The 22,489-nt window shown below is 47.3% G+C and overlaps 1 protein-coding gene across 1 annotated transcript in view; it reads left to right on the top strand.

Annotated features, from left to right (window-relative positions):
• GATA4 (GATA binding protein 4) overlaps window positions 1–15,763 on the top strand; it is a 44,646-nt gene extending 28,883 nt beyond the window's left edge. Inside the window, exons 3-7 of the mRNA XM_084622950.1 lie at window positions 1,686–1,852; window positions 6,817–6,942; window positions 10,454–10,541; window positions 11,200–11,345; window positions 12,655–15,763. Coding sequence (XP_084479076.1) covers window positions 1,686–1,852; window positions 6,817–6,942; window positions 10,454–10,541; window positions 11,200–11,345; window positions 12,655–12,837 — 710 coding nt within the window. The 3' untranslated portion in view covers window positions 12,838–15,763. The remainder of the gene's footprint in view (window positions 1–1,685; window positions 1,853–6,816; window positions 6,943–10,453; window positions 10,542–11,199; window positions 11,346–12,654) is intronic.
• Window positions 15,764–22,489: the final 6,726 nt, after the last annotated feature.

The raw sequence follows: 22,489 nt of genomic DNA on the forward strand, positions 1-22,489 counted from the left end.
CAGACGTCCCAATATTACCAGGACTGTCCTGATTAGGGGCTTAGTTGCATATAAGACAATGTCCCTCCATTCCCCCCCAAAAGTGCCCTGATTTTTCACACTTGCTATTTGTGACTCTATCCAAGGACGAGTTTCAGAGTAGACCTGGGTCTGTTAGACCCACTAGCTGCAAAGCCCGTCTTTTGAGCTCAAGCTGAATTTAACTCTGGAGAGCGCCGGTCAAATAGCAGCACATGGCCACTGGTGTAACCGCTGTAATCGTGGTCCACTGTAGAGATTGAACTGGGGGGACTTCATTCTGGAGCTGAAAGCTTTGGTCTCTCGAGCTCGCACTAAAGAGCTCTGACAGATGCTGCTCCTCTGTGGATCAGGCCCAGAGCGGAAGGTGCAACACACGTAGCCCAGCACTGCAGGCTCATCCTGCGATCTGAAAATCAGGGTGTGATCCATCTCTTTCTCCATTATTAGAGCGATGATGTTTTGCATGAAGCATGTAACTGCCAAGGCAGAATAGAGTCCAGCTTACTCTCCCGTAGCTGTCTTAGGGCTGCAGTGCTTGAGGAAGAGTCTCTTTAGCATCTCCAAATTCCCAGGAAAGTATTTTGTAAGCAGACGTCATGGGCCAGATTTGTCCATGTGGGTACTTCTGTGAAACTGTCTAAAAAGCACCCTGTGCAGTATGCTGGCAGAATGCATGGGATCATGTCGCCCTCTAGTGGCTCACACCAGTCACGCTAGCAGCCTGCTCTTTTCTTGTCCCTGGAGAAGGTCTCCTTTACTCCAAGTGGTAGAGGCCTATTTTTCTATGCTGAGAGTCACAGAATCGATTCCTGATGATGAGTGTGGTGTCAACAAACAGACAGTGTGTTACCTGGGCATCCGTTGTGCATGTGGATCTAGTGCTTGCATGCAGAGCTAGATGTTTGCTTGTGCAAGTGTCTTTCTGATTTACAAGTGACAGTGAGGACTTTGCACCCTCCATAGGTGCGTGTTGTTTTCATGGGTAGCTTTGACGAGCCCAGTCCAGCATCCATGGGATTCTTTACATTGACTTCAGTGGGCTTCAGATCTGGGCCTGCATGAACAGCGTGGTTTTGATGAAAAGAGAGGGCCCCAGTTTGCACCTCAAAAGGCAGTTTTACAGCCCTCACCACTGTACTACTGTGGTTTTCAACCTGTGGTCTGTGGGCCCCTGGGGGTCCACAGATTGTGTCTTAAGATTTCCACACCTCCATTTGAAATGTTTTAGGGGTCTGCAAACGAAAAAAGGTTGAGAACCACTGGGCTAGTCTCTGAGAGGCTCATAATCATTAGAGGGTTTTATCCTCGCAACACCCTGTGAGGTGGGGAAGTATTATCCTCATTTGATAGAAGAGGCACAGAGTAGATTAAGTAACTTGTCTAAGGTGCTAGAGAATACGTGTAGCAGAGGCAGGATTCCTGAATCCCAAGCCAGGGGCCTCGCCACTTGGCCAGCCTGCCTTTAATAAGACCTGCCTTTCCTAAGGAAAGTCGTAACACAACCTCTCCCTCCCCCCCCCCCCCAGCCCCTGTTTTTCTGCTCTCTGCAGATAGCCAGGTACTGCTTGAGTATTTAGGACCAAGAGTGGAGAGTTTTAAAAATGTTTTATTTAACTCAACCTGTCCACTCTCTTTTCTTGTCTTGTTTACTGTCATGCCTGCAGAGTTCTTTGACGACTACTCTGAGGGGCGAGAATGCGTCAACTGCGGAGCCATGTCCACCCCACTCTGGAGGAGAGACGGCACGGGACACTACCTGTGCAACGCATGTGGGCTCTACCACAAGATGAACGGCATCAACCGACCGCTGATCAAACCCCAGAGGCGGCTGGTAAGGAAAGGCGTGTGCCGTTCGCCTGCAGCCTGCGCACAACTACACAATAGACTCCAGAACAGGAAACACTCGCTCAATCCAAGCTGCCCAGAGGACCTGGGCACTCTGCAATGACGAGGCTTAGAATCCTAGGCAAAAGTTGGGAGATCATCTGGTGTCTCCCAGCAGCCTCGTGGGCCTCTCTCTGTGCCTCCAAAATAGCATCCTGGCTTCAGCTGAGTTGTCTGTGCCTGCAAAACTCTGTGATCTGTTGCACTGGCTGCATCGGCTCCTCAATGGAGGTCCCATGGCAAATGGTGCAAAGGACTGTGGGACACATGGGAGACCCGAAGTGCCTGCCTGCTGCTCACAGCTGAGCAGAAGGCCAGCCCTTGGGTTTACAGGGTTCTACACAAAATAACATCTACAGAGCTCTGCCCTTGACCCCCAGCTCCCTTTCCACCTCCAGCCTGGTCCCCTCCACCTCTCTCTACATTTCTGTTCACATTTATGTACATGTGATGCCCACCCCTTGGCTACTTCCTGCCTGCCTGTGACCTCCCTCAGCCTCTGGTGACCCCACCATCTCCATAGCCTCTGGTGGCTTCCTGTCTGAGCAAGCCAGGAGGTAGAACTGAAATGCTGGGGCTACATGCTGTACCATACATACATACATACAGCATACAAGCCTGTCTGTCGCTCTCCAGCATCTTCAGAGAGGCAGAAGGCAAAAATCATGCTACTGCCTGGATTTCTTTGGCTTTGCCTTCTGCGGATGACGCTCAGCTGGCCATAATCCGCTGGCTCTGGCGCCCTCTGCTGGCTAAAGTGCTTCATAGTGACGTGCTTCTGGTTTGTCTTCCCAAAGTCACTTGAGAGGTTCCGTGCTTTGCTAGGCCCTAGGCTGGTTTGAAAGAGCGCTAGGGTTTGTAAGGAACCGGTGCACTTTGAGCCTGGCAGAGGTGCTCGCTCAGCAGGCCTTTGGGGCACGTAACATCAGGAGCTGCTAGTTCCCCTCGGAAACTGACTCTTCTCCAGAGTCAACACAGCCTGAATTTGTTGCTGTTCTGGGCACACTTCAAAGCTCCCCAGTGTTTGGGGAGGGCTGAGATGGCTGGGATGGGGTTTCTTCCACGAATTTGTGTGTGGAAGGAGATTTTGAATTGCTTTGTAATAGGGTTTGGCCCCAAATCCCCATTTGCTGCTTCAATTCTGCCGTATATTTTTAAGAGAAGGCGAGGGAAGCTTAGCGCCTGGGGCAGGTGCCCAGTGTGTATGCCTAGGTAACCCATTGATGAGAGTTGTGGGTTCCTCACTGGGCCCAGTCCACAGTGGCTATGTGTCTGGTACAGCCCATGGTTGCAGAGAGTGATGCTTTAGCTCAGGATGTCCTGGTTTCAATCCCTGGTCTTGGTGAAGATGGCGTACATATTCAGATAGATACGTTCACTACAAAAAGATGCGTGTTAAAAATCAACTGACTCTGTAAAGCCATTCCCTTGTCTCAGTGTGTGCCAGGTCAGACATTGCCACGTGATAACTGCTGATCTTTCCACAGTGCTTGCAGTGCTTGTGTTTTGAGCCAGTGTAGAAACATCTCCCCATGTGTTTGCAGGATCTTCTCCCTAGCGTGCAGACACACACAGTGTTTACCTGCATTGCATGGTCTCTCCAAGGCTCTCACTCCACTGATGGATGTTAATGAACGAAGCCATGGTTTCCCAAAGGGTGTGGGGTCACATCCCAAAGGACTAGCGGGGCTGAGGTGCACAGGAGATGTCTACAGTAAGGTGGGTGGGCCACTAGTGAGGTTGTAGGGAGAGAGGACTGATTTCTGAAGAGGAGCTCAGTGTTCCAAACCTTGGGAAAGACTGAATTAAACATCATCCCACCCTTGTGGGGTAGGTGTTCTTATCCCCATTTCACAGCTGGTGAAAACAAGCTAGAGAGAGAGGACATGATGACACTGCAAATCACTGGGAGATGTGGGACTGGAATCCAGATTCCTGACTCCTAACACTGTGCTGTCACCACTAGACTCGGGGGCACGGATCAGCGGTCACGTCACACTCCCCGTCAGTACATGGCCCGAGGCCGGGAAGCAAATGATCCAAGCCCTGGACCAAATTCAGTGATGAATCCTGGTCATGTGCCAACTGAGGCACGTTGTGCATACGCTAAGCAGAAGATGGCTAGACCACATGCATGTACACGAGCTAACTAAGCTGCTTTGCTCTATAAAATTGGGTGGAAACTTCAGGCCAGTGGGCTTTCTTGTGTTTCAGTATTTCTCCCTTCAAGTACGACAAGAACGGTCTTTCTCATGTGGTTTCAGCACATCAGTTTCCAGTCTCCCCATGCTCCCCGTTAATCAGGAAGTGCAAAGGGCTGCACTAAAATCTGAAACAAACAAACCAATGCACACAGATTTTTCCCCCCATCCTCTAAAAAGCTGTGGGACAGGCTGGCTTTTATTGTACCTGTGCTGATCCCTTCGTTTCTAGATTGACTTGCGGGAGCAGCAGCAGTAGTTTGGATCTGGGTTTTGAACACCCTGCCATCGGGGTGAGTTTGGATCCCAGTTTTGCTTCCGCCTATTAGGTCCCTGATCCAGGTTTCAGTTTAGAACGCCCACAAAGTCTGGGTGTGTTCGGCTACATAATTTTGTTCCAGGCCTACATATAGCAAAGGAAGCTCAGCGAGTGAAGCGCACAGCAGTTGTACTAGGTCAGTGCCAGGTTCCCCGACCTTCGTGCCACAATGCCAGTAAGTGCAAACAGGGAGGTAAACAAAGGGCGGCCATGTTGCCATCTGCAGAAAAGGCAAAACAAGGAAATGGCAGCCATATGGGCAAACCTGACAGGAACAGAAGATACCGTTTTGTGGGTTACAGACTCTGGGCAGTTAAAAATGAAGCAAGAGGGAGAAGCAGGGGCTGGTTTCATAGCATTTTACATGCTGACCATTTTGACTGACGCACTAGGGATTGAACTGGGGACTTCCAGAGTTAAATACACAAGTAGCAACACCTGGAGCTAAAGCTTCATAAGCAGGCCTCTAACAGCCACCTACCCTCTCTGGATCAGGCCCAGCAGGGGACCAGTTGCACATACTGACAGTTGCTTACATGTTTTCATCACAATTTCCAGAATGAGTCTTTCCTGAATTTTAAATATTGGTTGTTGTTGTTTTTTTTTTTTTTTGAAGGAAAATATGATTGAAAACCTCACATGTGGAAGCCTCTGCTTTGATCATTTATTTGATGTCAAAAGAGGGTCAGGAGCTGTACAGGTTAGAAGGCAAGAGCCCAGCCCAGGAGAGCTTACATTATACACCACTGACATCAAGGGGTCTTTGCCATTGACTTTAGTGGCAGCAGGATCGTGATTTCCTCGCAGAAGAAATCCAGTCCAGGCAGCCCAGCAGGAGCCTCCATCTTGTGTTTTGCCAGAGACTCTAAGTGGCAGACTGCTTCAGCACTGGTTTTTTTTTTTTCCCCCCGATTAAAAACAAAATCAAAGTCCATCCATTTGGCTCTCCTGAGCAACCCTACAATAATAAAGCAATGTGACCAGGTGGTGGATAGGCAGCAGGTTGGGGAGGAAGGAGAGTTACAGTTCCAGACAGAGTTATTATAAGGAACACAGTAATGATGGCAGGACATCTCAACAATGTCCCTTTAAACACATGCATCTAGGGATGGCCCCCCAAGCCAAACATCCAGGTCTAAACACCCTCTAATATGGGGGGTGGTTGCGTTAGGATCCAGATCTTTATTTCCCAGCTGGCCCCTCTTGCTGTGATGGAACAAACCAAACGCCTGGATCAAAAACGCCACCAAATTTCATAGCACTCAAAACCTGGCTCCAGATTTCATACCTTGGGCCCAGTTCCAGACTCGGCCTTTGTCAGGCGGAGTCTCACTTGAAGTTGGAAACAAATTAGATTTTCCTGCTTCGGCTTTGACCGTTGTCAAATCTCCCTTCACTTACAGAGAAGGCGCGAGTGTTGGGAGGAGGAGCCAGGAGCCCGTGGGTCTCTGCCCACTTGTGCCACTGACCCCGTTGGCTGGCTTGGCCCATCGTTGTCTGGCCAGAGCAGGAGGCAGTGCTTAATGTGCTGCCTCAGGACCATGGTGGGGACCTAACGGTGACCGAGAGTCACGGTTCTGGAGGCAGGCAGAAGGCGGGGGGCAAGCAGGGGCAACCCCTCCTCCCCCCCAAAAATCAGCAGGGGCACAGAACTCCTCTGGCTCCAGCGCTGGGGCAGGGAGAGCGAGCTCCTCCGGCTGCAGGGGACACAAAATGTGCCCCCCCTCCCGCCCAAAGCCATCAAATTTTTATTCCTGCGTACGCCCCTGCACGGCTCACTCCAGGGGAGAAGTAAGTCATGCCAGCCCAGTACCTAGTGTATCTTGCTTCCCGCTCTGTGCCATCTCAGCTGGCTGGCATGTTGAGTGGAGCAAAGGCCCCACCCATTTTCCACTCCTGCCTGCCCACGCCCTGCCCACCTGCATGGGAGGTGAATTAGCAGCAGCTCCCTCCCGCCCTGCCCCGCTCATGCAGGGTCTGGTGATGTGGGTCTCTTACGCAGGGAAGTACTATATTCTGTCACGTCCCCTTTCTCACCCACAGGGCTGCACAACTGGGCTAATGGTTAAGCCCGGCGTGACTTTGGGCAGGTCACTTTACCCCGCTGTGCCTTGGTTTATAAATCTGTAAAATGGGTAAAAACCCACTGACCGTACTGCCAGGGGTGTTGTGATGCTGAATCCGTGTAATGTCTGTAACGTGCACTGAGATTCTTCGGTGCTAGTTACTGTCCATTGTACAAAATATTATTAGTACATCCGCAAACCCCTGCAACAGTTGCCATGCATCAGGGAAAGCTGGGTGGGGTCTGCTCCAACCTAGAAACCGCTTGTGCAAATGGTAACGCTAGCGACTTGTTGACACTGCTGTTGCTTTTGTCTCTTGTTGCAGTCCGCCTCCCGCCGCGTTGGGCTCTCTTGTGCCAACTGTCACACGACCACGACCACGCTGTGGCGCAGAAACGCTGAAGGCGAGCCAGTCTGTAACGCCTGCGGATTGTACATGAAGCTCCACGGGGTAATGACAATGAGACGCTGAGAACAAATAACCCGGGCCAGACGTGTAGTCAGGTTGCTTAATGCACGGCTGGAGGGCACTCAGCTAGCAGGGTGGGAGGGTGGTATGAGAACCTGTGTAAAATAGAATAGACTTGTGTGCCCGCTCTTTAGACTGCAGATGGACTGTTTACTCTCCCAGGATGTGAGACAGGGTTAGTTCAAGTGGTGCCAGGTGGGAATCTGCTTTATCTTACACGGTCTTACTTTTTTCTTTTGGCTGATCTCCCCTCTACAACCCCAGTCTTTGGCCCCCCCAAAACATGAATCACACTCGCACTCACTGAAAATGATTTAGCAAGGTGATTTAGCACAGTGTAACTTACCCTGCCATTTACGCCCTCCAGATAAAGGCATAACACGATCCAACGGCTGGAAGGTGAAGCTGACAAATGCAGACTAAAAATGAAGGGCCAGTTTTTAACAGTGAGGGGAATCAGCCATTGGAACAACTTACCCAAGGTGGGGGTGGATTCGCCATCAATGTCAATCTTTAAAACCAAATTGGATGTTTTTCTCCAAAATACATACTCTTGTTCAAACAGGAATTAATTCGGGGAAGTCCTGTGGCCTGGGCTATGTGGGAGGTCAGCCTAGATGATCACAATGGTTCTCTCGAGCCTCAGAATCCGTGACTCTAAGAAAGCAGTATAATGTAATAACCCTTCTCTCGATCGTAGTCTTGTCATGGTGACAGGAATTGGCTATGTTTGAGAGGGTCCCACAACTGCTGGGACCAGCCTGATGGCTAATAAGCCTGAAAGAGTCTGTTTGAATGAGATCTGGGCAAGTCACACAGGCCCCATGGCCGATCTGAAGTTTAAGGTGTTACAAGCCAGTTCCACACTCGTGCTCCCCACTGAAGTCAGAAACAAACTCCCTTCACAAACTCACTACAGTGGTGTGGGATGAGGCTCTGTATTCCGAACGCCAGATGTGGACACAGATGTGTACAATGCCCAGGCAGTCCTAGTCGTGAACCACTGTGTATCCACCTCTCGCTCCCTGCTCCAGGTGAAGGCAAATTAGGGAAGATTGTCCCCGCTCTCTGTGGCCTAGATGGTCAGAGTGACCCCGTCTGACCTTAAAATCTGTGAATCTTCTCTGTGTCCAATGAGACACAGTGAAAACAAACAGCAAACCCTCACCGGCTGAACTGCAAACCCAAACAGCTCTTCCCATTGCTGATCACAGGGGTGGGGGTTTGTTGGTTTTAGACACAAATTCATTTATGCCGTTAATGATCTCCGTTCCCTGAGAGTGTATGCTGTAGTGTTCATTTACAGATGGGCCTAGGCCAAAGAGCAATGTCTGGGCTCTACTTAAAATTAGGGCTGTGAAAAGTTTTGTGCTCTGAGTGCCGTGGCTGGGTCAGCCTAACCCCGGTGTAGACACAACCAGGTCGATGGAAGAATTCTTCCATTGTCCTCGCTAAAGCCTCACGGAGAGGTGGATTAACTACACAGATGGAAACCCCCCTTCCGTCAATATAGGAGTCACCTTGTTACCCCCCTGCGTCCAGTGAGAGAGAGAGAGTTGTTTGTGCTTAGCGGGGTGTCAGAGGACACAGCCAGCCTGGTAGCTATGCAAACAACTTCCTCTGAGCTCTGCCAGCCTTTACTTTGCCTTGCAGGTTAACAATAGGTGCAGGCCAGTCCCCGAGCCCCTTTGAAGCATCCCCTGTTGTAGCCAGTCCCTTCTCCATTGAATGCCACAGAAATACCCAGTCTGCTGTGCCCAAGGAAACAGTGCACACATTAGCTTGTATGAGTCAACTCAGGATCAGCACCTAGCTTTGTGTGACAGCACTTAGATATATTTAGAGTGAAATCAAGGATAAGTTTATTACCAAAGATTCAAGAGCTAGTGAGTGAGGAGAATGAAAACAAAAGGGTTCCGTATAAAACAAAATCAACATGCTTTATAGAGACTAAGCTTAACTGGCTACCTCCTCTCTAAAGGAGTTTTATTTCTCCCAAAATCTGTTGCAGTATCTTCCAGCAAGGTGGGCAAAGATCCCGTTTTCATGAATGTAAAGACACTGTCCATTTACTTCCGAGGTGCAGGATGAAGGGGTGTCTTTTTGCCTTCTACTTATATCCCCAGAGTTCATTGTCTGTGCTCTGAGTCAGGATAAACCCTGTGGTTTATTCTCCTGTGTGCTGCTGTCCTCTTGATTGCACATCCCCATGTGCAGCGGTTGTGTTAGCTTACAATGCTTAATTTACATGCTGTGGCAGGGACAGGTGCATAAACATCTTGTGTCTGACAGAAAAACTGTTTGTCCAATCGGCCTTGACACAGACTTTAAAACCCATTTTCAGTATACACACCTGATTCCTTACAGCATATCTGATCATGCCTTTCACAACGATATTAGTGACCAGTAAAAAGAACGAGGAGTCCTTGTGGCATCTTAGAGCCTAACAAATTTATTTGGGCATAAGCTTTCGTGGGTTAAACTGTCAGATGCATCTGATGAAGTGGGTTTAACCCACGAAAGCTTATGCCCAAATAAATTTGTTAGTCTCTAAAGTGCCACAAGTACTCGTTCTTTTTGCTGATACAGACTAACACGGCTACCCCTCTGAAATTAATGACCAGTGTGACCTTGGATTTCATTTAAGACCTCACCTGATAGTCTTTGGACAGAATGGATAGACCAGAATCAGAATTTTCTTGTAGCCCCCTTGCCCGTTGGAATTGAGGGGTTTTGGGGTCACAGATGTAACCAGCACCTGTGGCTGGAAGTCAAAGCCAGACAAATTCAAGTTAGAAATAAGGCATAATTTTTAACAGTGTGGGTGGTTAACCAATGGAACAAACTAGCAAGGGAAGTGGTAGAGTCTCCATCTCTTGAAGTCTTCAGAGGAAGCGTGGATACCTTTCCAGAAGGTATGTGCTAGGCTTGGTCTGCCCTTAAAGCTTACACTGGCATAGCTATGTTGGTCAGCGTGTGAACTCACCCCCTTTCTTCCCCCCACTGTAGATGCAGGGATGCTGTCAGAAGAATACTTCTGTCAGCCAAGATAACTTTGTTCAGGGATGTGGTGTTCCTACCCTGGGAGAAAAACTTCTGTCAGCATATGCTGCATCTGAGCTATGTCAACATAGGCTCTGGAGTGTAGACATAGATTTAGTCATGATAAAATTCTCTGTCCTGAGTTATACAGGAGGTCTGAGTAGAGGATCTGATAATCCCTTCTGGCTTTATAGTTGGTGATTCAAAGCCTTGGATGCAAACACGCTATTATTTCCAAAAAATTCAGATCCAGATCTGGAGCCAAACTTTGCAGCCAGGGCTTGTCTCTACTCTCAATTCAATCACTGCTGGTCAGTAACTTTTGGCTTCATGTCTTTTTAGTTAAATCTACTGATTACCTGAAATCCTAGGAGGCAGAGATGTAATCCCAGTACGTTAGGTTGTATTGCGTACATACTGAAAACAGTATGCTTTGCATTTGGGTTCCTAGGTCCCAAGGCCTTTAGCAATGAGAAAAGAGGGGATTCAAACGAGGAAACGTAAGCCGAAGAACCTTAACAAATCCAAGACACCAGCAGGTGAGCGTTAAACAAGATGTGTGTGTATGTCTGTGTGTAGCGCGCGTAGGAGGAGCATAGTATCAGAAACTCACCCTTTAGAACTAAATTAAGAATTCTGCCCTCTGAACCAGACATCCCCGGATTTAGCAAACAGGTAGCTGATCACTGTTGGATTGCTGTTTGGTGACCTATGTGAAATGAGTGCGCTAGGTCCGGTTCCCAGTGGACAGGCATCCCCATCATCACTGGTACTAATTAGCACCTGTAATGTCCTGGTGACACCCCTTCCAGGTTCCCAACCAGGGCTATGGAACAACCACAGAAGCCACTTCCCACAGAGAATCATTCGGAGGCTTTACACCAAGCCCTGTTTATGCTGACACAGGACTTTGGGAGATTTTCCATCCTGCCCTGCCAGGGATAAAGAGTACATGGAATGAGAGGCAGGAACACTGTAAGTGGGGAGACAAGGGTAATTTACCAAACGAGCAAATCTCCCATCATCCTTTTCTTCTTCTCTCCAAACCTGGTTAAGATTTTTGAAGGTCTCTCAATGGCAGCAAAACCCGGCCTACGAACAGAGTTCTCTTTCCCCAAACCACAAATGCTTTGCTATGTTTTTTGTACGTAAAGCTCCTCTGATGGGAAGCCTGGTTTAACTGCTGTTTTCTCCTAGGACCGTCCAGTAGTGAGAGTCTTACCCCCCCCCCCAGCTCCGCCAATAACACCAACACCACCACCACCACCACCGAGGAAATGCGCCCCATAAAGACGGAACCGGGGCTTTCATCTCATTACGGGCACCCGAGCCCTATTTCTCAGGTAATGAAGCAGGAAAGGTCAAGAGGTATGACAAAGGTGTGAACTTTAATATAGGTAACTTGAGGAGAAAAGACACCCTCAGAACCTTCTCTGAAGGCAAACGACAGCCATTTACTCAACCCAAGGATCTGAAAGGTCACAGGGGGCGAAACTTGCAACACTAAGGGCATTTTTACGTTGGGAAATATACCAAAGCGGTGTAAGCTAAATCATAAACGGGACTGTAATTCTGGACTAGGAGTCCCCACACAGAGGCTTATGCTAATTATTCTGGACTAGTTATTTGCATAAATATCCAAGTGTAGATAAGCCCTTAGCTGTGCTGTTTGGTTTTGACCTGAAACCAGGCAAAATTTGGCAGTTTTGGCTTAGTTTCTTTATGAATTTGTGGGCTTGCTTAAACCTGAAGCTCAGTGCAGTGAGCACAAGTCCATGTAAAACAAAACTGAAAAAGCTGAGCTGAACCACCTGAGAATTAAAATCACCAGAATCACACAGCTCTACGCTATATGCCAGACTTGTAACAATAAGTTTATTTGCAGTATATTATTCAGCCACTAGATGTCTCTATGTGCCTTATACAGTTCCAGGCAGGCTGACGCCCCTGGTGAACAAGACGGACAAATCTGGAACCTGATCTGTGTGGAAGCCTGTTTATTTGTAGCTGTTGTTTCTTGGTTAAGAAGATATTTGATTCCCTATATCATAACGAGACTAATATTCGAGACTGAGTTAGCTTAGCCTCTGTTAAACTCATCCAAAGAACGCCAATGTTTAAATAAAAGGCTCAGTGTAATATTTGAGCATTCTGACCATAAAACCAATATTAAATAATAAATCAAATAATATTAAATCATCATAATAAAAATTCATATGCTTACGGGCTTTGCTGGATTGATCCAATGCTTGCAGTATCGAGCCCAGAGTAATGTAGCACTGATTACACTCTGCATGAGCAAGCTATTAATCAAAGGGTAATTGGTGGTCAAATCTTATACCTCAGGGTATAAAATGGTCACCTGTAGAGTTCAGAAAAGAACTCAGTGCACTCTCTGCAGTGTTATAAATGGCATGGGTTCAGAGGAAAAGGGAAACTGTCTTTCTCTGAAGCATCACAAATCAGGCATTGAAGCAGGATACCAGATACAGTGAACCGATGGTTTAATTCAATATTGCAAATCTCATGTCTTTGCATGTACATATTAATGTAACATTAGACCTGTGGAAAGTGAAATGCTTTCTCCTTGCTGTAATGTTGTTAGTCTGAAGCAATTAAAAAAAAATCTTTTCACTTTTACATTGTTTGTAGGCATTCTCAGTCACCGCGATGTCTGGGCACGGATCTTCTATTCACCCTGCTATTTCAGCCCTGAAGCTTTCCCCACAGGGCTACCAATCAGCCATCAGCCAACCTCCACAGGCCAGCTCCAAACAGGACTCCTGGAATAGCCTGGTCTTAGCCGAAAGCCATGGAGACATCATAACTGCATAACCTCTTCCTCCTCCCATGAACTTCAGGCTCACCCACGTGAGATACAAAGACGCCACATAATAATCAAGCAAAAGTGTTTGCTTTTCCCCCTCTCTCCTCGAGGGAAGTATGATGTAATTCTGGAAGAACAGTTCCGTACGGTATTATAAAGAGGACTTCCAGGAACAGCTAATACTAAGTAAGCAGAGAAGACCCAGTTTCATCATAACAGTGGCTGATCTGAATCTTTCCCTTTAAACAGACCAGATTGTAACCACTTTCTATGAAACAGCCAGAAACAAAGACAGGACTCAGGTGTTTTTTAAACTTCTGGCTTTGACATCTCGGATAGTGATGGCACGGAGACACTTTCTTCTTCTCACCATCCATTCGTTTCCTGACCAGGTCAGCCCAGGAGAAAATGCCATTGCCTTGTTATCGCCCAAAGGCAGAGAGTTGATGTCCTTCCATTCAGCAAAGCTGGCTCCAGGACAATTTGTTACGTAGACTTAATTTGACACAACTTTGGCTGCTTTTGTGGATTTCAATACCATGATTCGGTTTAAGAAGAAAGAAGAACTCAGCTCACATATGTACCAAAACATCCAAAGCTTTGTTTTCATGTTACCAAGGAGTCAGAGAACCGAACCATTGTACTTATTTAACAGGAACGATTTTGTCTTTCCTAATTATGGGATCGTGTTTCCAAAAGGCTGGAGAAGGTCTCGCAGCCAGGCCTAATGTTTCAGTGAAAGTCTTTGCGAGTTGCGGGGGAAGAGACCCAGAGAGTTTATGAAAAACATGATGGAAAATGTTGGATTCTGCCCTTTGAGATAGCAAGGAGCCTGGCTCGAGGATCTCTAGAGCAGGGCAACACTGTGATTACCGCCGTGACATGGTGCTGCAATTGTGTATGATCCTGTGGCCTATCACAATTAATTATTCTACGTTCTTTCTGATGTTTTCCGTTGCCATTGATAAATCTGATTATCTTTTTTCCATGGCAGTATCTGCCTTTTAACCCAAACACAGACCTGTTTCCCTCCCCCACGTCCAACTAAAGCCAATTAGCAATTCAGCTTTCCTAAAGGCATCACTGTGGGCAGAAAGCGGCCTTGTGATCATCCACTGTGTAACTGAATATCATAGGCAGGAAAAAATCTAGTCGCCAGCTAAGCATGAGCACACAGCTGTGATATCCATGGGACAAGCTTAATTACATGTATTTTTTAAATATGAAGAGACTAGTATTATCTCCCCACAAGGCCCAGAAGAGTGGCTGCCCCATGGAGGGCCAGCCCTATTTGTGTAGGCAGAGAACTTCTTGGGGCCCTTTTGATCAACCAAACAGGTTTCCCGATCTCCTTCTCCCCCCCACCCCAATTCTCAGGCACCCATCTCTCCTCTTGTCTGCCCAACCTTTCTCTGTCCTCCTTAGAGTCAAAACTTGACTGTGTAAAGCACTAAAAGAAAATATAGAGAGGGGAGGGATTGTGCCCCCCAGATCCATATACGAAGGTGTCCGCGGTGTGTGAGTCTCTCCTGAACAGATGGGGTGGAGGAGGCCCCTAAGCTGTCGCCATGGAAACATTCCACATTTCCCTCCAACCCTGCAAAGGCCTCTCTGTAGGTCTGAAGTCAACACAGGGGTGAGTGGGTGAGAACGCGATGGTCAGAGATGGGGCTGTGGAGAGACAAAGGGCTGTTTTGTCTCCCCACTGCAACTTCCCTGGGTGGTGGTATGCTCCTTTAAGGGGGTGTTGCCCCGGCAGGCCCAGCTGGGGAGATGTTAATGGAGCTGCGCAGACAGGGGCTGGGAGCGAGGGGTGCAGCGTTGCAATGGAAGCATGGACCCTTCCAGTACTCCTGGGATCTGAATAGATCCTTGGAGATCCAGAGGGTTTCTGGATGGGTTCCACAGCTGATTGCAGGTGGGAGGTAACTGCACCCCCTGGTGGCGGAACAATGTGGGGCAGGAGATCCTTGTGGTGTTTTACACCATAGGGTATCCTGCAGTAGGGGGGGCATGATCCAGCCAGTAATAAGGAACAATCCTGCATAGGCCCATGGGAATGGATTCCATGACCTGCTAGGTCTTTTCCATCTCTAACTTCTAAGATTCCCAGAATCTCTATCTCCATCACCCCTCAACCTCTTACCTTGCAAGGACCGATATCAAGGCTGGTCTTATTAACATCTTCATTAATGATCTAGAAGAGGCAGTACATGAGGTATTAATAAAATCTGCAGATGATACCAAATGATCTACAGATCATAGTAAGTTGTGAATGCTAGTGAGGAGAGAAAAACAATACAGACGGTACTAGGCCCATTGAAATACATGGGCGTTTTTCTGTTGACTTCAGTGGGCTTTGAATCAGGCCCATAGCGAGGTTAAAAATGTGGTCAGAAAAGAACAACAGGGCATTCAGGCTGGAAAAATACAAGCTCATACAGCTGGGGGGAAAATAACACAAAAGACAATATGATTTTGAGAAAAGAAAAGGAGTACTTATGGCACCTTAGAGACTAACAAATTTATTTGAGCATAAGCTTTTGTGAGCTACAGCTCACTTCATCGGATGCATTCAGTGGAAAATACAGTGGGGAGATTTATATACACAGAGAACATGAAACAGTGGGTGTTACCATACACACTGTAAGGAGAGGTTTCAGAGTAACAGCCGTGTTAGTCTGTATTCGCAAAAAGAAAAGGAGGACTTGTGGCACCTTAGAGACCAATTTATAAATTGGTTAGTCTCTAAGGTGCCACAAGTACTCCTTTTCTTTTTACTGTAAGGAGAGTGATTACTTAAGGTGAGCTATTACCAGCAGGAGAGCTGGGGGGGACGGGGGAGGGGACCTTTTGTAGTGATAATCAAGGTGAGCCATTTCCAGCAGTTGACAAGAACTGTCTGAGGAACTGCTGGAAATGGCCCACCTTGATTATCACTACAAAAGGTTTCCCGCCCCCCCCCCCCCCCTTAAGTGATCACTCTCTTTACAGTAAAAAGAAAAGGAGGACTTGTGGCACCTTAGAGACTAACCAATTTATTTGAGCATGAGCTTTCGTGAGCTACAGCTCACTTCATCGGATGCAGTGTGTATGGTAACACCCATTGTTTCATGTTCTCTATGTATATAAATGTCCCCACTGTATTTTCCACTGAATGCATCCAATGAAGTGAGCTGTAGCTCACAAAAGCTTATGCTCAAATAAATTTGTTCGTCTCTAAGGTGCCACAAAGTCCTGCTTTTTGCGAATACAGACTAACACGGCTGCTACTCTGAAACCTGTCAATATAATTTTGAGATGAATGCACAGAGGCAGCAGATTGCTGACAGCATCTCCCTGGGCATGAGTGTGGTTCTTCTGGCTAGGCAGCTCCTTCTTTCACTGGATCCTTCAGCCAGCCTTCTCCCTGAGTAACAGCACCTCTTTAAATCTGGTGAACTCGCTGTCCACCTGTGCCTGAAACTGCCCTATACTTTCCTTTCCCTTAGAGAGATGCACACTCACACACACCTTGAACTTGACCTAAAGTAATGCCAACACCTGGGGACACTTCAAAGTAGGTTGGACAAAACGCTAGTAAATGTAGAAATTCAAGTATCGTACCTTGATGGGGATCCCGCAGGGCTAGATGGTCTTCTAGCTGCTTGCCATCTCTGGAATCTAGGACCCAAAGCAAACAGAATGTTCCTTTCTCTCTGTGAGTCCATTCAGTGGTTTGCCCCTGCCCATCCTTCAGGCCTGGGGAGATATGGAGCTAGGGCTCTTCAATGCATAAGGGGGTTTTTGAGGGTCTTTGCACCACGAGACATAGCCACCTCTGAAGCAGGGAGCTTTGGAGGCCTGAGGAAAACAGTTTTGCTATGTTTAGCAGAAAAATGAATTGTTTCAATATTCTTCATGTAGCCTTATTTCTCTCTCCGTTGTACACAGCAGAAGTACAGATGAGTCAAGAGACCTTCTTGTTCTACTGCTCTTTTAATTCATCCAACGCTGCTCTCAGATATTTTAGATCCACAACCCTAGTCTACTTCCTACCCAATAGTGTTGTTATTAATCAAGTTTATTATGGTAGTGCCTAAGGAGCCACTGAGAATGGGGCCTCATTGTGCTAGGTGCTGCATAAACCCAGAGTAGCAGACAGTTCCTGCCCAAAGAGCTTACAATCTAAATAGCTGTTAGACATTAGCTAGAGACTAAGCTAATTATTATTCTTATTTATTATTTGTAGTATTTTAGCTCCTCAGAGCCCCAGTCATGGACAAGGACCTGGTTGTGCTAGGTGCTCGACAAACACAGGATGGGAAATGGACATATTAATTCAAACACAAGGCTTCCAAGCAATTAGTCTGCGAAGGCCAGCAGTGGGCTGAAAGTCAGTTGCAAGACCTAGGAGCATGTACAGATCCTTCTGCAGGTCAGAGACAGTTTAGAAGGGGGTGATGTTGAGAAAGGAGATCATGTTTATTAGGCTGATGAATTCTAGAAATGGGGGAGATCTGAGAAACCTCCTAAGACAGTGGCTCTCAAACTTTTTTACTGATGACCCCTTTCACATAGCAAGCCTCTGAGTGTGACCCCCCCTTATAAGTTAAAAATACTTTTAAATATATTTAACGCTATTTTAAATGCAGGAGGCAAAGCAGGGTTTGGGGTGGAGGCTGACAGCTCGCAACCCCCCCATGTTAATAACCTTGCGACCCCCTGAAGGGTCCCGACCCCCAGTTTGAGAACCCCTGGCCTAAGAAGTATTATGAAGTGATGAGGTCTGAACACAACAGCCTTCTGGGGTTTGGTACAGCCCATTGTAAAGCGAGGGTCCATTTATAAATTTGGGGGGTTATATTTTAGCCACTCCCTTCTTTAGTTTGGAGGGGAGGGGCTTGGATCCGGGGGGAGGGGGGATTTGTTTTGGTTTCGGTTCTGGCCCATCTCAAATAAAATAAGATGAGCAGGTTACTGAAAGCTTATAAAGACAAGATTATTTATTATTTGTATTACAGTATGACCAGTGGCCTCAATCAGGGCCCCATTGTGTTAGGCGCTGTGCAAAAACAGAGCATTCTGTCCTGCCCTAAAGAGCTTAAAATTGAAGGCCCTGATCTTGCAAACACATAAGCATGTGCACAAATTCAGTCATGTGAGGAGTCCCATAAAAATCAGTTAGGTTCCTCACATGAGTAAATTTATACGTGTATTTAAATATTTGCAGGATCAGGGTCTAAGCTGCAAATACCAGTAAAATCAGACCTCCGTTATGGGCCCTTTGGTAATATAGGGACATGCGGAGAAGGTAGCCATGGTGGATACTGGTGGGTTAGAAAGGTCATTTACCAGTACTGATTGTCTTTCATCTTTGTGAAAGTGCAATATCTTTAATCACTGATACATTTTTTGATCAGAAAAGATCTGTATTTAGATTGCAGTCTTACTGGCTGATTGGAACGTATCTGATCAGGAAACATTAAGGAAATTTGAAGGGGAATTGTAATGCTGATCAACAATTCTTAATGTAACTCTGAAGCTGTGACTATGTTGTGGGGTTTTTTGTTTTTCTTTTTCCTTTGGTAAAGTTTGGTGCTTTCCAAACTCATCGGGAAGGTCCCATGAAAACAGACACTTATTTGTAAGGGTGGGGGGGGGGGAATGAACAAGCTGTAATTATTTAAAGATGTAAAAAAATATATATTATGAATTAGTATGGCTACCAATCCACATAACTTCTACACCTTTCGAACTAATGGAAATAAAACAATGGTAATAAAACTTATAATAATAAAGCTTCTTTCTTATGGGAATTTGCATGCTGAGTTCTTGCAATGAATTGATTGGACGTATGTATAAGTGTACAGTTTATGTAGAGTGTCAATGACCCATTAGCCTGAGCCTGGCATGTCTTGTGAAAAATAATAGCATGTGACCATGTAAGACTGCAACTTAATGCGTATGTACAAGGGGGTTGAATTATGGTTCTGACATTTCCTAACTGTTGGGTGCTTGACTTTGCAGCCTTAATGTTCTTTGACATTTTTCTTTGTATACTATTGATTTAGTTTAGGCTGACCAGGAACTGCTTTAAATTAAACTGAAACAAACCACTTTTAAACCAAAGGACTTAACAAAGCTGCACACGTGTTCGAGCACCTGAGTAGTTTTGGGAACTCAATGGGCTACTCACATGCCCAAAGTGAAGCTTCTGTGTGAGTCATTTTGCAGGATCAGGGCCTTTTATTCTGGTGACAGCAGGCCTGTGTAACCCCCAGCTTTTGGCTGGAGGCACAAGCTGCCAGACCTGTATTCTCCCCAGCTGAGCCTCAGGATTGTGATCAGCTGCTGCGGTGGGTGTGGCCAGTGTGTGAAATCCCACCCTTCCTTCGCCACCCAGCCAATTAGGCTGCCTCTCTACATTTAGCTCCTCCCCGCTCCAATGAAAGAGCCACTGATGGGCCGGAGCAGGGGCAGTGGTGAGCAGCTGGCAGGGAGAAGCAGATGGGCTGAGACATAGCTATGGTACTTCAGCTGCTGATCAAGGAGCCCAAACCAGTCTCTGAGGCACAGAGGAGGGCTGGGGGTTGGGAGAAGAAAGAGCAAGGGAACTGATGGGATGAGGAAGCTGGGGGAAGAGGAGGAGGAGCTGGGAGAGGATGAGGCAAGGGGAGAATGGACTGAGGGGACTGGGAGAAGGTGTGGGGAGGAGGAAGACTAAAGAACTGCTGGGGGTGAAGAATAGGGTGGAGTATGAGGATAGGTTGGAAAACAATGGAAGAGCAGGCTGGGATTAGGGTGGGAGGGGGGTGAAAAAGACGAAAGAGGAGGACAGGGGAGAACAGAAGAGACTTGGACAAGGACTAAAGGACAGGGGCACAATTGGGATATGAAAGGGGAGTTGATGGGCTGGGTGTGGATCAGAAGGGAGGACCTGGGATGGGAACGGAAGGAGGGAGAGTGAGTCCCGCACTGGGGAAGGAGAAGAGAGATGGAGAAGGGGGAGAGGTGATAGGATATGGGGGTGGGCTGATTTTTGTGTTCCAGATGGGTGATGGATTGTGGGGACTGTGCAGTAAGGTGCCCACTTGGGAGCTGGAAAATTTGCAGATGCTTTTTGCAAGGCCAGCATAGGCTGGGCTGCCACACAATTTCCCTGAAAGGGCCGGATCATCTAATGCACCCAGGAACTGATTTGTAAAGGTATTTAGGTGCCTAGTGGGATTTTCAAAAGTATCTAAGTGCCTAAAACTCATTGATTTCAATGGGGGTTAGGTGGCTAGATGCTTAAAAAAACCCACTGTTTTCATGCAGGACCAAGAGGGACATGCAGACAACATCTGTTTCGCCATCTTTTAAATGAGGCGAAAGGTATTTATTTCCTTTGTAAAGCATCTACTGATGAAACACCCTGTACAAGAGCCAGGTATTACTACATTTATTATCTGGACCGTTAGCTTTTCCCTTGTTTCTCCCCCGTTTTGTGTTGCTCTTCGTGGGAGCACAACGGCTTGAAACCAAAATGAAGGCTAATGCAATTGGCACAGACTCAGCACAGGAGGGCACCCTCTGCTCTCCGAGAGCTGTCGCTGTATGTCAAACCCAACCTCAGCAACCGATTGAGAGGCACATCTGATCTTCTGCAGTGTGGCGCACTCTCAGCTCTCATTGATGTCGCAAGATTGGGCCCCCAGTGAGGCTCTGAGTGACTGAAGCAGGGGCAGTTCACAGGGTACAGCTCTGCAAACAAGGTTGCGTGTTTGCTTCCTTGCTGTCACTGTTGAGATGAGCTGCATGATCCGTCCTTCTCATGCCAATGAGTTTGAAGAGGGAAACACAGACGAGTTTAGGAGGAAGGACTGGACGGCTCCAGGGGTCTGGGCATGGTATATAGGGCACTTCACGTCTAGTTCCCTGGCCTGAATGTATTGCCCGAAAGCCGTGACTGCTGAATGGTTGGTATCTCAGTGCAGTTCCTAAGTGTCCACATCACACACAAAAATACCACCCCAGCCGGCAACCAAATTCCTGGCTCTGAACATGCCTCAACTCTGGAGAGTCAGAGAGTTTAAGGCCAGACTGGACCACCAAATCATCTCGTGTGACCTCCTGTCTGTCACAGGCCACCCAGCCCCTGCCCACTAGAACCAACAACCAAAATGAGACCCAAGCATTTCAGCCCACAGCAGACGAGACTACAATGTGCCACAGGAAGAAAACAGGATGAACCAAGGTGCACCAGTGTCCGAGGACCCTGCAATGGCAGGGAGATGATTAAAATACACTCAGATAATCCTGGTAAATAACCTGCAACTATTAGCTGCAGAGGAAGGCAAAAAAAACCCCAAAAACCACATGGTCACTGCAAGTCTGAGCTGGGGGAAAATTCCTAACCCCACATTTTGTGATCAGCTACAGCCTGAGCACGTGAGGAAGAATCAGCCAGCCAAGCCCCTGAGAGTGACTGCTCTGTACTACCTCAGAGCCCTGGCCCTTCCCGCTGAATCTCCAGTTGTGGCCAGTCCTGATGCTTCAGAGGAAGGCAATTTAAAAAAAAAAATACCCATAACCCAGAATACATTGAGGGGAAGGGGCTAATTCCTTCCTGATCCCTGCAGGTGGCCGGCTGAAACCCTGAAGCATGAGCATTTAGAAACATGAAATATAAACCAGAAGTGACCCCCCCACAAGCCTGATGAGCCCTGCCCCTTACCAGCACAAGCAGCCCTGTCATGCAATCACTCTCATAAATTTGTAGAACCTCACCCCTCTGATGGTTAGAAACTGTCTTTTAATTTCCAACCTGAATTTATTCATGGCCAGTTTATAGCCATTTGTTCTTGTGCCAACATTGTCCTTTAGCTTAAGTAGCTTTTCACCCTCCCTGGTGTTTACCCCCCTAATGTATTTGCAGAGAGCTGTCATATGCCTGCTCAGCCCTCTTTTTGCTAGACTGAACAAGTCAAGCTCTTCCAGTCTCCCCTCACAAGACCGGTTCTCCATTCCCTGATCATTTCAGTAGCCCTTCTCTGCACCTGTTCCAAGTTAAATTCATCTTTCTTTGCTTCTGGTCCAGAGCCAAACTTTATGACTGGCTTCTGTTCTGCAACTGGCTGCACCAAAACCACAAAGTGGAAGACCCCCCAAATCTGGGAGAGAGTCAGACCCAAACCCTGCAATTTGAGGACTAGTTAGAAAAAGAATTAGATAAATTCATGGAGGAGAGGTCCATCAATGGCTGTTAGCCAGGATGGGCAGGGATGGTGTCCCTAGCCTCTGTTTGCCAGAAGGTGGGAATGGGCGACAGGGGATGGATAACTTGAGGATTACCTGTTCTATTCATTCCCTGTGGGGCACCTGGCATTGGCCACTGTGGGACAACAGGATACTGGGCTAAATGGACCTTTGGTCTGACCCAGTATGGCCATTCTTATGTACCTCTAGAGTAGAGGAAAACTATATTAAGTGAGGACGGCTCCTTGGGACACTAATAAACCTTCCATTGTCATACCCTCCTGGAGAAAAAAATTCTATCAACATCTAGATGAGTTGATGTACCCCCTGGAAGACCTCTGCGTACCCCCAGGTGTGCGCATACCTCTGGTTGAGAACCACTACGCTAAGGCACCCAGAGGCTGGGTCCAGTCACAGCAGTCTGGAGAGCAGGGATTGGCT

The sequence above is a fragment of the Lepidochelys olivacea genome, assembly GCF_965140295.1.
Source record: "Lepidochelys olivacea isolate rLepOli2 genome assembly, chromosome: 3".
Taxonomy (NCBI): Eukaryota; Metazoa; Chordata; order Testudines; family Cheloniidae; genus Lepidochelys; species Lepidochelys olivacea.